The sequence below is a fragment of the Anomaloglossus baeobatrachus genome, chromosome 3, assembly GCF_048569485.1.
Source record: "Anomaloglossus baeobatrachus isolate aAnoBae1 chromosome 3, aAnoBae1.hap1, whole genome shotgun sequence".
Lineage (NCBI taxonomy): Eukaryota > Metazoa > Chordata > Amphibia > Anura > Aromobatidae > Anomaloglossus > Anomaloglossus baeobatrachus.
The window spans coordinates 364,855,661-364,870,534 of NC_134355.1; the positions used below are offsets into that span (position 1 = coordinate 364,855,661).

The 14,874-nt window shown below is 39.4% G+C and overlaps 1 protein-coding gene across 2 annotated transcripts in view; it reads left to right on the forward strand.

Moving 5' to 3' along the window:
• Positions 1–14,363, forward strand: part of CNR1 (cannabinoid receptor 1) — a 142,301-nt gene extending 127,938 nt beyond the window's left edge. For both annotated transcript variants that reach the window (XM_075340139.1, XM_075340140.1), the window contains exon 2: positions 12,173–14,363. In XM_075340139.1, the coding sequence (XP_075196254.1) occupies positions 12,231–13,619 (1,389 nt within the window). In that variant the 5' untranslated portion in view covers positions 12,173–12,230 and the 3' untranslated portion in view covers positions 13,620–14,363. The remainder of the gene's footprint in view (positions 1–12,172) is intronic.
• The last annotated feature ends 511 nt before the right edge of the window (positions 14,364–14,874 follow it).

A 14,874-nucleotide genomic window follows, 5' to 3' on the forward strand; every position in this document is an offset into this window, starting at 1 on the left:
ATAGGGAGGGACCTATGAAACCCTGGGTGGAGGTCTTCTGGAAAAATGGTTGAGTTTCTCTTTGACTTCCATCATACTTGTTACTCGAATCATGCCCATCCAAGTGTCCGACCTTTATGATTCGAGTAACGAGCACTCAAGCATTTTAGAGCTCAACTATCACTATTAAACACCTCTTTTCACATTTTGGTAGCACAGCTTGTAATCTGGCTTAGTAAAAGTAAACACAGTTGTTTTTATTGTAAACAGTGGGTGTACAGGAACTATTGCAATTTCTCTACTCACTTTGTGTTGAACCAATATAAGAAATTTCTATACTAAAATGGTCCTCTGCTCAAATAATTATCAAAGCTGCCTATCATTAGAATTGTGAAATATGCACATTCTATTTTTAATATATTTTCTAAAAAAATAAAACTGGATATGCCCAAACTTTTTGATATACTGTATTATGTTACAATCTCAAAAGCAGAATAAAAGCTGGTTATCGCATGTTTATGCAACGCCTCCAGAGCTTGGGGTACTCGGTCCTGGGTGTGTGCGACACTCAGGGGGATAGTCATGGTCGTGGCTGGTGCCTGGTCCCGGACCCTGGGTGGTTGGTCCAAAAATTTAAAAGGGAATAAAATAAGATGGGGATTGTAGTGACTACGCCACTTGTGGTGTGCGGCCAGATTTGGGGGCTGCTGCTGCAGAGTTCTGCTGGGGCTGATGGAAAGTACAGTTTAGATGACTTGGACCCTCTGCAAGTAGGGCTTGGCCCCAGCAGGTGATGATAGTGGTAGTAGTGTTTGCAGCTTGTGTAGCGGTGCAGTGTGCCGGCAATGATTCAGTCCACACAAGTGCTGCGGTTGATGTCACTTTACTCACGGTAAAAGGTGCGCCGCCTGGTACTGTCTTCTACCAAGGTGGACTCCAGGGAATCCCTTCTTCTCAGACTCCCGTGCAGGTACCGTGTGAGATGAAGTCTTCCTGCACCTTTAGTTTCACCAGCAGTTAACAGAGCTCCAGTTACCAGCCTCAGGCTACACACAGGTACTCAAGCAGCTTCAGGCCCTGCAAGCTCTGTGGCTGTCGCGCCACCAGACCAACTGGCCTCTCTGGCCCCTCACTGCTCTTTTGTCCTCTGCTTCTCTCTGACTGCTCCTCTGGCCCACCCTACACCAGTGGCCAGGCCGGACCCCAATCCTCTCATCGCTCAGACTGCGGGTCCCACAGAACTTTCCCTTCAACCTCACACCTCACTCCTGACTGACTTACCTCCTTCCTGTGCTGTATACTGACATTCCTAGCTCCTCCCCCCCTCCCAGGCTCCTAACTAGTGGATTAGTGGATTAGATGTGCCCATAAAGTGACTAACAGTCCCTATAATCCTACTCTAGCACAGTAACCCAGTCAGGCCCAAGGGGAACTAGTGTGTATTTGTGTGTTGTTAGTGGCTTTTACCGGCAGCAGAGTCCTTAGAACCCAGGATGGGTATCACACCTCCAGCAGATGCATTACCCTGTGGCAACCTGGTGTCTCAGGGGCACCACATATATCCGTAGATGTCAATGGACACATCCTGTTCACTGAGAGCAGTCTGCACATTCAAATCTGCTCAGTATTTTAATTATTATTTCAAAAAGTCCCTATGTTATAGAATCTTGATATTGCTATTAATGATCAATATTTTTGTATTTGCATTTAGATATATTTTTTATTGTTTTTAGTTTAAATAACTAATTATGTTTAAACTGTGTTTATTAAGCAATATCGTACAAAGGAATATCAGTACAATATGCATATACATTTTTCCATGAAATACAATAAAGAGAAACAAACTTATTACTTGAGAACCTTTCTGTATAATTGTGCTTGATTAGCAACTTATTCTTTACCTTTTCAGTAATACCCAAGGTACTAAAAGACCTTAAATAAGTATTGGCGCCAAAGGTAAACAACTTATCCTCTATTGTTTCGGTAATGTCCAAAGTATCTAAAGAACCTTGACTACAAATAAAATAAATTAACAGACTAGAGAAAAGAGGAAAAGGGTCTGATTGAAGAGATGAAAATAGATAAAGAAAAAGTGAAGAAGATAAGGGAGGGAAGAATGAAAGAAGAAGAGGGAAAGATGAAAAAAAGGGAAAAAAAAGAGAGAAAAGGGAAAAAAAAGGGGAAGGGAGGGGAAGGGGAATAGGAATAAAGTCTCCTCTTCCACTCACACCCTTTCAAGTACCTCCCTGAATTCTGAGGAGTCCAGATACACAATCCAAGGTCCCCAGAGCCGAGCAAATTTATCACCTGTGCCATCCCTCTCCGCAGTGAGGTCTTCCATCCTCTGAAGGCTGACCATCTCCCCTACCCAATTCGCCAAGGAAGGGCTCCTTGTGGACTTCTACAGTCTTGGAATAACCATCCGAGCTGCAGTTAAACAAAATCTCAACAAGTCGCCCTTCTGGGATTTGATAGAGCCCGGAAGAACTGAAAGAATAAATAACTAATTATGGTAGAATGTTTTCATGTGGCAAGTAATATCTAAAATGAACAAGATTTTATCATTTTTGGATATGTCAGAGCTGTTTTCCAGACAGGAATAATATCCTCTGGCCTCAAACTTGCTGTCCATTCAGTAATCTCACTGGGGAATACTATTCCCAGTCTTTGGCTGAAATTTTACAACAGTAGGAATAATGCGAATGCAATGAATTTCATATTGTTGTTATTTGACACCCGAGTCGCTCACTGTATTAGACACAATTTCATAGAAATGGCTACATTTAGATTATCTCGTGTTCAAAACCACTTATAGAACAAAGAAAAAAAGTGATGTGTATCTTTACAAAGATTTTTTTATTGTTCATATAGATTCTAAATACTTTTGAAATATTCTTCTTATTATTTTGCTGCTGCAGAGTGTTTGTCAGTAGAAATGGGCGTACTCACAGAAAAACGGGACTGGCGGGTACCCGCTAATTTTTTTTAAAAATCCTGTTCCAGTCCAGAATCCGGTTCCTATATAAGTTTATGGGAACCAGAATCCAGCAATTAAAAATTTTGGTGGAAGGGATGGGGGGATAGGGGCACAAGTGGTGTACTCACCGAAGCTCCATGTCATGGCGGGTCACTGCTTTCAGGTCGCGCATTCACTTCAGGGAATAAATGCGTCTAGATCATGCACTAAAAATAAAAGGTAGATGCTAGAGTTATATATAAACTACATTATAAACTCTATACACACTATACACTCTATATACACTATAAACTCAAGTAAAAATCTGAAACTGAAAGCTCTTATGTACAACAGCAGTACTTTTTGGCTGGTTCAAAATGTATTAAAGCTCTGAATGAGCCGTCAAGTGCCATTAATACACTCTTTATCCAGGTGTAATGTGTCAGTGCTGTAACAAGGATAATATTCAATTTAGTCTATTCCGAAATTAACATATGATACCAGTTATGTATTTTGGAGTAAATTATACTGTACAGTTTTTAATGACAATTATAATGTGCCAAATTTTGCACCAGATGCCGATGATCTTATTATACCGTGTCAACCTTTGGGTCATTTTCTTGGTATTAGTCATGGACAATGAAAGAAAATGTAAGTATTTTTACCATTGCATCAGGATTAGAAGAAACTGAAAACTCCATTAGACTTTATCTGGCTAACTTCCAACTACAAATTAGAAGCAGCCTCTGTAAAGATCGATATTTATAAAGCCTTGTAATAAGGCAGAAAGGGTAGGGTTACAGAATACCCATCGCCACCTGCAGATATGCTGACAATATTGCTTCTTATATGCAGGGGGACAATAGTTACAACATATAACAGTATCATTGATATAATTAGTATATCTATAATTGTAAAAACTGAAATGTGAAAATATCACTCTCATATTATAGAACATTTTCAATTCACAGGACATCAGTGAGTCTTTATGACAATAATTGTGTCTTCCTCTATTTCAGCCATTCTAAATAGTAATTAAAATGCGGTTTTCTGCAAAACAATATTTGATAAATGCTTTGTGGCTAATGGGACAGAGAAAGAAGGCATACAAGTTTATGAATATTTTAGCAGCCCAGGCTTTGGATCTCTTAAATAATTACTGAGTTCTACTGTGTGGTACCTATGGTTTTATAGTTGTAATGTACAGTAAGTACCATGACGAATGATGATGATGATGATGATGATGATGATGATGATGAAAAAGAATACAGCATGAGGATACAATGGTGGATGGCTCAGACATTTAGGCTATTGACGTTGCACATGACGTACAGGATACGAACACTGCAGAGAGCCCACAAGAACAAGTCTGATACCAAAACTAGAGAGCATTGAATAAGAAGAAACACGATGGAGAAAGAGCATTGTACAAATGTGATTGTGCAGACTCCAGCCATGCATACTTATGCTCTCAGTGGTCCTCCAAAGATATTTTATAGCTTTTATGTAAACCTTACTGAACATCAAATAGTTGGATATATTTTATGGATCTCGTAGGACACAGCATACTGAACCTTTCAGGCAGGATATAATTTTAAGTATATTGCAAATTGGCATAGCATGCAAATTGGCAAGCACAAAAAGTGTCTCTTGCTCCGATAGTCCCAGCTTATCCATGCTTTACATGGATGGCAATTCATTTTAATGGCATGCATGTAATATTACATTTTCTTGGCAGCACCTGAAAATATGGCTGCCAAGGTCTACATGCCCTTTACAGATCAGTGCTTTTATTTCAAAATAATTGGTTTGCCCAATGCAGCACTTCTATTATGTTTCTTTGAGACAGTTTGCTCTTCTGCACTTCCTCTCAAGCCTATGAAGAAAGCACATTAACGAATAACGTTTGGAACTCCATTCTAAGTCTGAACTGGGTGCAAAAAAACTAAAAAAACATCACTATGGGGAGATAAGGTATGCACACCAGTGACTATGTAAGGGGAATACATGGAATAGCAGAAACTGCTGTGTGAATACTGACTTGAAAAATCCAATAGCTATATGAAGAGTGAAAATGTGAAAAATGGAATCTGCATTACTGCCATGAATATATGAATCAAGAGAAATTTAGCTACTGAATTGATCAATGCAATAGAGCCCCAACACTACGCCAAAGTATTTCTCTACGTTGGGGTCCCTAGCTTGTGTGTGTCCTCTCATGCAGTTAAAAAACTTACCGTGTATGGGAAGCTGAGACCCAAGCTATTTATGCGTATTATATGGATTGGCAATAGGTGTGGTGGGGAGGGTTCACAAACGAAAAACTACTAACAAATAGGAATAACGTTTGGAACTCCATTCTAAGTCTGAACTGGGTGCAAAAAACCTTCAAAAACATCACTATGGGGAGATAAGGTATGCACACCAGTGACTATGTAAGGGGAATACATGGAATAGCAGAAACTGCTGTGTGAATACTGACTTGAAAAATCCAATAGCTATATGAAGAGTGAAAATGTGAAAAATGGAATCTGCATTACTGCCATGAATATATGAATCAAGAGAAACCACACCTATTGCCAATCCATATAATACGCATAAATAGCCTGGGTCTCAGCTTCCCATACACGGTAAGTTTTTTAACTGCATGAGAGGACACACACAAGCTAGGGACCCCAATGTAGAGAAATACTTTGGCGTAGTGTTGGGGCTCTATTGCATTGATCAATTCAGTAGCTAAATTTCTCTTGATTCATATGTTCATGGCAGTAATGCAGATTCCATTTTTCACATTTTCACTCTTCATATAGCTATTGGATTTTTCAAGTCAGTATTCACACAGCAGTTTCTGCTATTCCATGTATTCCCCTTACATAGTCACTGGTGTGCATACCTTATCTCCCCATATGAAGAAAGCACAAACTGTAATATAGGTAAATAACATCTGCTTTCCTTAAACAGTAAGTGTTTGTGCTACCTGCATGCAAATAGTCAGGATTGTAAGGCAGAGAATGATTAAGGATAAGTATTTCACACTTTAGAGGAATTTAACATATTTTTATTACTCAAACACCACCAGTAATATACAAATATCAGACCCCTACCAACAATATTAGCATTTTTTCCACGTTTTTGATGTGTTTTTTTCTGTGCATTTTTGCTGTGGAGAAAATGCACTTAACTACCTGCAAAGTGAATGAGATTTCCGAAAATAATTCTGGGTGGCTGCAAGCTGCTATTTTTAGGCTGGGGCGGGCCCAGCCTGAGAATAACAGACCACAGCTGTTGGCTGTTTCTTGGCTGGGTATCAAAATCGGTGGGACTGCACGCTAGTTTTTAAAATTATTTATTTAAATAATTTGAAAAAAACAAAACATATAGGATCCCTCTTATTTTGATACACAGCCAAGATAAGCACATGGCTGGAGGCTGGAGGGAGTGTGTAGCCATATGCTTTATCTAGGTATTATAATATGGACCAACCTTATGTCCTAGGAAAACTGAGTAAAATACAATGGTGTGGACATCAAAGGGTAATTTTACACAGCCAAATATTGGCCCTGAATATTGACTAAAGTGGTAGCTGACATGAAGGTTTCAGACACATACTGATGAGCTGTGTGTAAAAAAAATCAGAGCATGTATTACTTTGATCCATATTTTTCATCTGACTCATCCAATATAAGTCAACAGATGTGTAAAAATGGATCATATACCTTCCGGGTTATGACCTGCACACCATGTGTTTTGCTCAGATCCATTACAATTGCAATACACAATACCAGCATGTAAAGGAGGGCCTCATAATACTTTTTTTACAATTTTAAAAATAGTGGCATTCCTAGAGTGGTAAAACCTATGCACTAAGTGCAAGTGTTTAGTGTTTGGGCTTGTGGGTGGGTGCATATTTTGCTTGCGTTCCAAGACCTGGGGTAGGGACAGCTGAACGCTGGGCTGGGACAGAAGTGGACTTGGTTGCTGATGGTGTTTGTGAATGTGCAACAACAAGTGCAAGGTAGGAGGCATCTGAGCCTGCATCCTGGACAGGAGATTGGCAAAGATGTAGCCCAGGGGAAGAGGCAGTGGTGTCACGTGCAGACATTGATTGTAAACCTAATTATTTGTCCCACCTAGGTGGGTGGTTTGAAGACATATGCCCAAGCATATGATTTTTATTTTATGCTTTTTCATTAAAAAAGTGCCAGAGAGGGGGAACACCTAACTCTTGGCCTGGGAACTTGTCGAGTATGTGTGTAATGGAGAACACAATAATGACTACTCCCTCTGGCCACGCCACTACCACTTTCTGCCTATTGCAGTGCTGCAGATCCCTCTCTCTCTGCACTGCTGTCCTCGCTCTGCATGCCACATTCCCAGGTTGGTTAATGACTTCATTGTCTACCAACTCATCTTCTACTTCTGCATTCTGATCCTCCTCATGACTTGTTGACTTAACAACAGGATTTGTTGTCAATTGTGCCTCATCATCATCCACCTCTAGAGACAGCAATTGGTGTTCCATGCACGGACTCCGAATACGGACTTCTCAAGGAAGTCCGTGTTATGCCAGCGTCACACAGGACGATCTGTCATGCGATCGCACAAGCGATCGTATCCGCCCCCGTTGTATGTGCGTCACGGGCAATTTGTTGCTCGTGTCGCACAAAGTCGTTAACCCCCATTATACGTACTTACCTCCCGGACGACGTCACTGTAGGCGGCGAACATTCTCTTCCTGAAGTGGAGGGACATTCGGCGTCACAGCGACATCACACGGCAGCCGGCCAATAGAAGCGGAGGGGCGGAGATGAGCGTAACATCCCGCCCACCTCCTTCCTTCCACATTGCTGGTGGAATGCAGGTAAGTTGTTTTCGTCATTCCTGTGGTGTCACACGGAGCAACGTGTGCTGCCACGGGAATGATGAACAACCGGAGCACAGAAGGAGGACCGACTTTTTGAAAATGAACGACGTGTCAGCGAGCAACGATAAGGTGAGTATTTTTGCTCGTTCACAGTCGTTCCGAGGTGTCACACGGTAGGATATGTCTGACGATGCTGGATGTGCATCACTAACGACGTGACCCCGACAACATAACGCCCGATATATCGTACCGTGTGACGCCAGCATTACTGTTCAGGTTCGGCCACATGGGTAAAAATAAAAAGAATTTAAAAAAAGTTGAAAGGAAGCAAAATGGTGATTAAAGCAGGACAGTTATACTTACAGAGTCTCTCATGTGGCTTTCACACTGCTTGAGGGTCTGCAAGCTGTTTTTTAAAATTATTTTTTTAAAATAAAAAGAGCTGCATGGGATCCCTGGTACTTTGATGCACAGCTAAAATAACGCACACATCTGAGGGCTGCAGCCCCTAGACATCTGCGCTGAGTATATTTTTTTTCAAGCCCGGCTGAATCCACCAAACCCAAACATCTGCCGGTTTACCCATCTCTAGCCAGAATCATTACATGTAAATATAAAAAGCTCTTTGAAGTGTCCAAGTATGGGATTACTTGTCTTAATGGAACTTGTCATGGTGGGAGACAGGAGGATCAGGGTAATGATTGTTATACAGACTCTAGGCTAGTTAAATTGGACAATGTGGAAGATAGGGTGGTGCTGGGAAACAAACTGGAAGCATTATCTGCCATCTAACCCACAACCTGTTTGCACTGTTCTGGCATTAACAGTGGTGTCCTGTGCCCCCTGGAAAGCTGGTTAGAACGTTTGTTGTAGATTATGCATATGTTTGGTGTCCTCACGCAGTAGGCACACTGTGCCTTGGCCCACTGCCACAGCCTCTGTGTGCACCCTCATCAGTGGGACGTCCACTTTCCCATCCCTTACCGCACACCTTGCGCATTTTAACTGATGTATGCAGCTAGGAGCAGTATTATCAGGGTATAGAATGTTTTAAAATTAGTCCTGAAAAGGACTGTTGGTGGTATGTGGCAGCACTAAGGACGGTAACACAAAGAACCCTGACTACATACCTCAAATAAAGACTAATATCAGTATTATTAGAGAATATAATGTATTTATATTAGATCTGGAAAGGACTGTTGGTTACAAGTGGCAGCACCAAGGACTGTAACGCAATGAACTGTGCCTAAATGCCTCTAATATACTAACACTGCTCCAGAATCTAACCTTATACTAATTGCTGACTAACATTGGTATTATTAGAGAATTATTTAAGTTAGCCCAGAAAAGGACTGTTGCTTGTAGATGGTAGCACCAAGGACTGTAAAGCAATTAACCCTGTCTAAATGCCACTAATACACTATCTATCCCCTTCAGCAAACCTGACATCTGACAGGAGAAGAGGACTCTTATCCACACCCTTACAATCAGCTGAAGGGGACGTTTGTAGTTATCCAAATCCCCATCCCTCCTTTTTTCTCTTCTTGTCATTATAAGAAGTAGACTAACATCTGATGACAAAATACAGTCATAGGTATGAATTTATGGAATGAATTTAAAAAGAACTGATTGGCTATTCTGAAAAATTCCCTAATCTGTTTTAGGCAAGAGCTCCCTGATGTGAAACATTTCATCAGAGTGAGGCTATATTTATGGGAAAAGAGGTCCTAGTGAGTTATTCAATTTCAGTGTAACAATATTCTTTTTTAAGAAATATGAATCCAATCTGATACATTATATAATTTTGATATACTATGGAACATATATTATATTTATACCCCTGATGAACCTAAACCCAAGGAGGGGAAATGCGTCCGGTAATATTTTGGGGCTAAACTATTTATGTTTTTGACATAAAAAGAATACTGTATGTTTAATTTATACCACTACAGTAATCTATATATATATTGTTTTCATACTGTCTTATAAAAAAAACACATATGGTTCTAATATCTGTATTTGGGACATATATGCTAAATCTGCCTATACATCTACCAGTAACACATATCTTTCTCAATACATGGATAATTATTGGATCTAGACTAAATAACTGTGTAGTAAAAATGCTTCTATAATGAATGTTAAATAATTGATCTATTATTGTTTATAAAGTTGACTGGTGGAGCGATATAAGCATTCCCCACTCTTTGTCGGGATATACCGCTGGCTGGTCCACTAGTTTGTATATCAAATTGTACTTTAGACCCTTAGGGTATTTTATATATAACAACCCCCTATTTTGCACGTTTTTATTTTGCTTATATTCAATAAAAGTTAAAATTTAGGAGTATTTCTCTGTGATTTATGAGAAACAGTCAAACAAGCCAGGAGTCAGTACACAGAGAGGTCATGTTAGAATAAGGGGATGGGCAGAGACGGAGTCAAAGGACAAACTGGAATAGGTACACAGAGAGGTCACGTCAGTACAAGAGGGCGGGTAGAGACGAAGTCGGAGAGCAAGCTGAGGTCAGGGTATGAGGAAATAAAGTCAGTAGGAAGGAGTCAAGAGGGGAATGGGGAAACAAGGTAGAGGGACAAGATCAGGTAAGACACTCATGGGAACCAGAGACGAGCACTGCCTAGGAAGAAGTATCATTGGCAGCATTCAGGAGGAAACAGCTCCCAGATAAAGCGGAGCAGTACCTGAAACGAGGCCCTAAAGGAAAGATAGGGACCAGCAAAAACTCTGCAGGAAAGCATAGCCCGAAAAGCAGGATCATGACAAAACCCTGCCTTAATATCCCTAATACACTATATCTACTCCAGAATCTTACCCTACACTAATTGCAGCTAAGAACTGTATTATTAGAAAATAGAATCTACTTGAAATAGATCTGGACTGTTGGTTTAAAGTTGCACCAGCAAGTACTATGATGCATTGTCCCTTCTCTAACAGAAACTCTCCCTACACTATATCTGTGTATAGTGCCTTGAGCATGGCATGACTGGGTCTTATGTAGACCCTATGACACTAAGCGGCAAGCCAGCCACACTAATGCCAGTAGCCAACACTGCTATGGTATTTCTGCGATTGGCAGGCAATTCCCACATGTTTAGTGTCTGTAAAAAGGGGGCAAAACATGTTGTATAGGCACTCAAGCATTGCACCTGTGTAGCAGGATATTCTATTTAGTATTGAGCATCTCGAGCATCCCAATGCTCAATCGAGTATCGTGCAGTGCTGAGCACATTTGCCCATCATTACTAATCAGTATCGGATTGGTGGGGGATAATCCCATTAATGATCATTTTAGTCTGTAATGGAGTGAAACTAAAGATTTATCTGACCAGTACTATATATAATATTCTGATCAAACTTTCATGAAATCTACTTTCTTCTGCTGATTACGATTTCCAATAGAGTATTGATGAAATTGAACATTATTTTTAAGTATTATACAAAGTCTCACCACTGTAACTAACATACCATAATTCAACAGCAATTTGATCTTCTTTAAGCATATAAATAATCATGATAGAATATCTTTAAACAGGTATTTAATATCTAGTTTAATTTCATATGTTGTTGACTATCCAACCCTGCTATGTAAAGTTGTAAACTATAGAATAGGCATAAACGGTACTAACCAAGAAAGCAAACCTAGCCTTAAGGCTGTAAGAGGATTCCTGCTTCAGCAAATAAATGCATTTTTGTATAATAAAAAGAATTAAAATTTTCTAATAAACTTTCTGTATTATTGCCACGCAGCTTTCAAGATCTCTGATTAATATCCCTCAATAGGCACCACCATGTGATGGACATACAAGTATAAAAAAAGTCATGCAAACCATGAGTTTCATCTTAATATCTTTCTCTCTACTAAGACAAAACATAATATAGTGGCTTGATATGTCTGCCTTTAAACGATTATCCCACAAAAAAACATTTATCCCCTATCTACAAGATAGATTCTAAATGATGATAGTTTAGGGGACAACTTTAGGGACCTGCACAATCTCGAAAACCTGTCCCCCTTGAGTCCTATGACAATGGAGCAGACGTTGTACATGTGTGACCACTGTTTAATTCGCTCTCTATGGGAGCCGTGGTCATGGTGCTGCCCCATAGACCCACGGAAGTAAATAAAGTGGTGGTTACTCATAAGCACTACCACACCACTCACACATGGGACACCTATTCATGAATTAGTGGGAATCCCATCACTCATACTTCATTGATTATATATTTATACCTAATGGTTGATAAGTATTATTTGTGAGATGATCACTTTACTGACGACTAAATGAAATTCCATATACTGTCATCTCCCATTTCTATGTTTACTCACCATGTTTTCTTTTGTTCATTACAGGTGGTGATCATCCACTCCATTCTTTCCTTTGGAAGAATTTTAAGTTAAGTCCGAGGTAATGAAGTCTATCTTGGATGGCCTGGCGGACACTACATTCAGAACAATTACCACTGACCTTCTCTATATGGGAGCAAATGAAGTTCAGTATGAAGATGCAAAGAGTGATATTTCAAAACTGGGTTACTTCCCACAGAAAATGGCTTTATCCTCCTTTCAAGAGAAAATAATTGATGGGCAAAATACTCCACATCTGGATCCATTTAATGGAACTGATTTGCTCAACAATAGTATAACTTCTTTTAAAGACGGTGAAGACAATGTACAGTGTGGGAACAACTTCATGGATATGGAATGTTTTATGATTCTTACCCCAAGTCAGCAGCTAGTTATTGCTGCCCTTTCCATAACTTTGGGTACATTTACTGTCCTGGAGAACATGCTTGTGCTGTGTGTCATCTTGCACTCACGTAGTTTGAGATGCAGACCCTCTTATCATTTTATTGGCAGTTTGGCAGTGGCCGATCTTCTAGGTAGTGTCATTTTTGTCTACAGTTTTGTTGATTTTCATGTTTTTCATCGGATAGACAGTCCTAATGTTTTTTTGTTTAAACTAGGGGGCGTCACTGCTTCATTTACAGCCTCAGTTGGCAGTCTGTTCCTTACTGCAATAGACAGGTACATCTCAATACACAGGCCTTTGTCTTATAAAAGAATAGTCACCAGGACAAAAGCTGTCATTGCATTCTGCATGATGTGGACCATAGCTATAGTCATAGCTGTTCTTCCTCTGTTAGGATGGAATTGCAAAATGCTTAAATCTGTATGCTCAGATATTTTCCCCCTTATCGATGAAACATATCTAATGTTTTGGATTGGGGTAACCAGTGTTCTTCTGTTGTTTATAGTGTATGCATATATGTATATATTATGGAAAGCACACAACCATGCTGTGAGAATGCTGCAACGTGGCACTCAAAAAAGTATCATAGTTCACACATCGGAAGATGGCAAAGTGCACATCACTAGACCGGACCAGACGCGTATGGATATTAGGTTAGCCAAGACACTGGTACTAATACTAGTTGTATTAATAATTTGTTGGGGTCCTCTTCTTGCTATTATGGTTTATGATGTTTTTGGGAAAATGAACAAGACAGTGAAGACAGTGTTTGCCTTCTGCAGCATGCTTTGCTTGCTTAATTCAACTGTGAATCCCATCATCTATGCCCTTCGAAGCAAAGACTTGAGAAATGCATTTTGTAGCATGTTCCCTTCATGTGAAGGGACTGCGCAGCCTCTTGATAACAGTATGGAGTCAGACTGTCAGAATAGACATGCTAATAACAGTAATGTCCACCGGGCAGCTGAAAGCTGCATTAAAAGCACCGTTAAGATTGCCAAAGTGACCATGTCTGTGTCCACAGATACAACTGCAGAGGCAGTATAAGTCAGACATAATGTAAAAAAAAATCAAACTACGGAAATGCTTGGCCCCCTTGGTAAATTGCAGTGAAAAATAACCATAAAAAACTAAAGTATGCATAATGAGATATCTAGAGATGGGCAAATAGTGAAATATTTGGGTTCGGGTTATGCTATCCGAATGCTTGGTATACTATTCCAGTATTCCGCACTAATAACAAATCTAATGCAAGTCAATGGGAATCGCAAGCATTTTTCTGGGAAATCTTCAAGAAAAATGCTCGGGTTCCCTATTAACTTACCTTAGATTCATTATTCGTGACAAATACAGGAATAGTACTGGGTATTCAGATAGCATAACCCAAACCCAAATATTTAACTGTTCGCCATCTCTAGATATAACGTCAATGCCATTTACAATTAAGTATCTTACTCCCCTTAGTTTACAGAAAAGAGCACTAATTTTATTATACAAAACTATTTTTTAATTATATAGTTTCATTTATTTTGAAAACGAAGTGAACTGAACAATTCAGATATAGATTTACATTTTTTTAAAGCATTGTTTGTAGTCTCTGAATATCTGTGTTGTCCTTTTGGACCTTTTTCCTTATGTATTGTATTTGTCAAAAAGGAAAAGAAAACAACACTGGAAAACTTTTTTTTAATACCTCACATCACTTGTACAAAATTTACCCTGAAATAAAAGGAGTTAGATGTAATCTTTAGTTTGATCATCATATATAAAAAATAAACTGGATACGATGTACTATACTTGCACAATATGTGGTAACCTTAGTATGCATTTTGGGCTTTTTATGGAATATAGAATACCATTTGATATTGAGCATCGATAGAAAGCTAATTAGAGGTGAGTTGGACTATAACGTATATGCAGTTAAGTGACTTCCCATTCTTAGAACAGTTTATGTCTATATGGGAGGAAATCAATGGTTCCTGCAGGCAAGGACAACGAAGGCCAATCAGTTTGTGCACAGAAACACACCGTACAATGGTATTGTTGTGTATTTAATGTACTTTTTCTTAGAAATAGGTAATATACTGTACTGATATCCGTTATGTGCTACATTTGAAGGATATCTCATGTAATCTATTAAAAAAAAATGACAACCTTGTAGTAGGTTTGTTCTAATGTCACAACTAATTGTATCTTGTCTGTATAAGTCAATGTAATGTGCATGTCCGTCTGTAAATAATGAAATAGGTCATCGTATTAACAAATGACCGCTACTATGACTTACGTATAACTTATAGCTCTT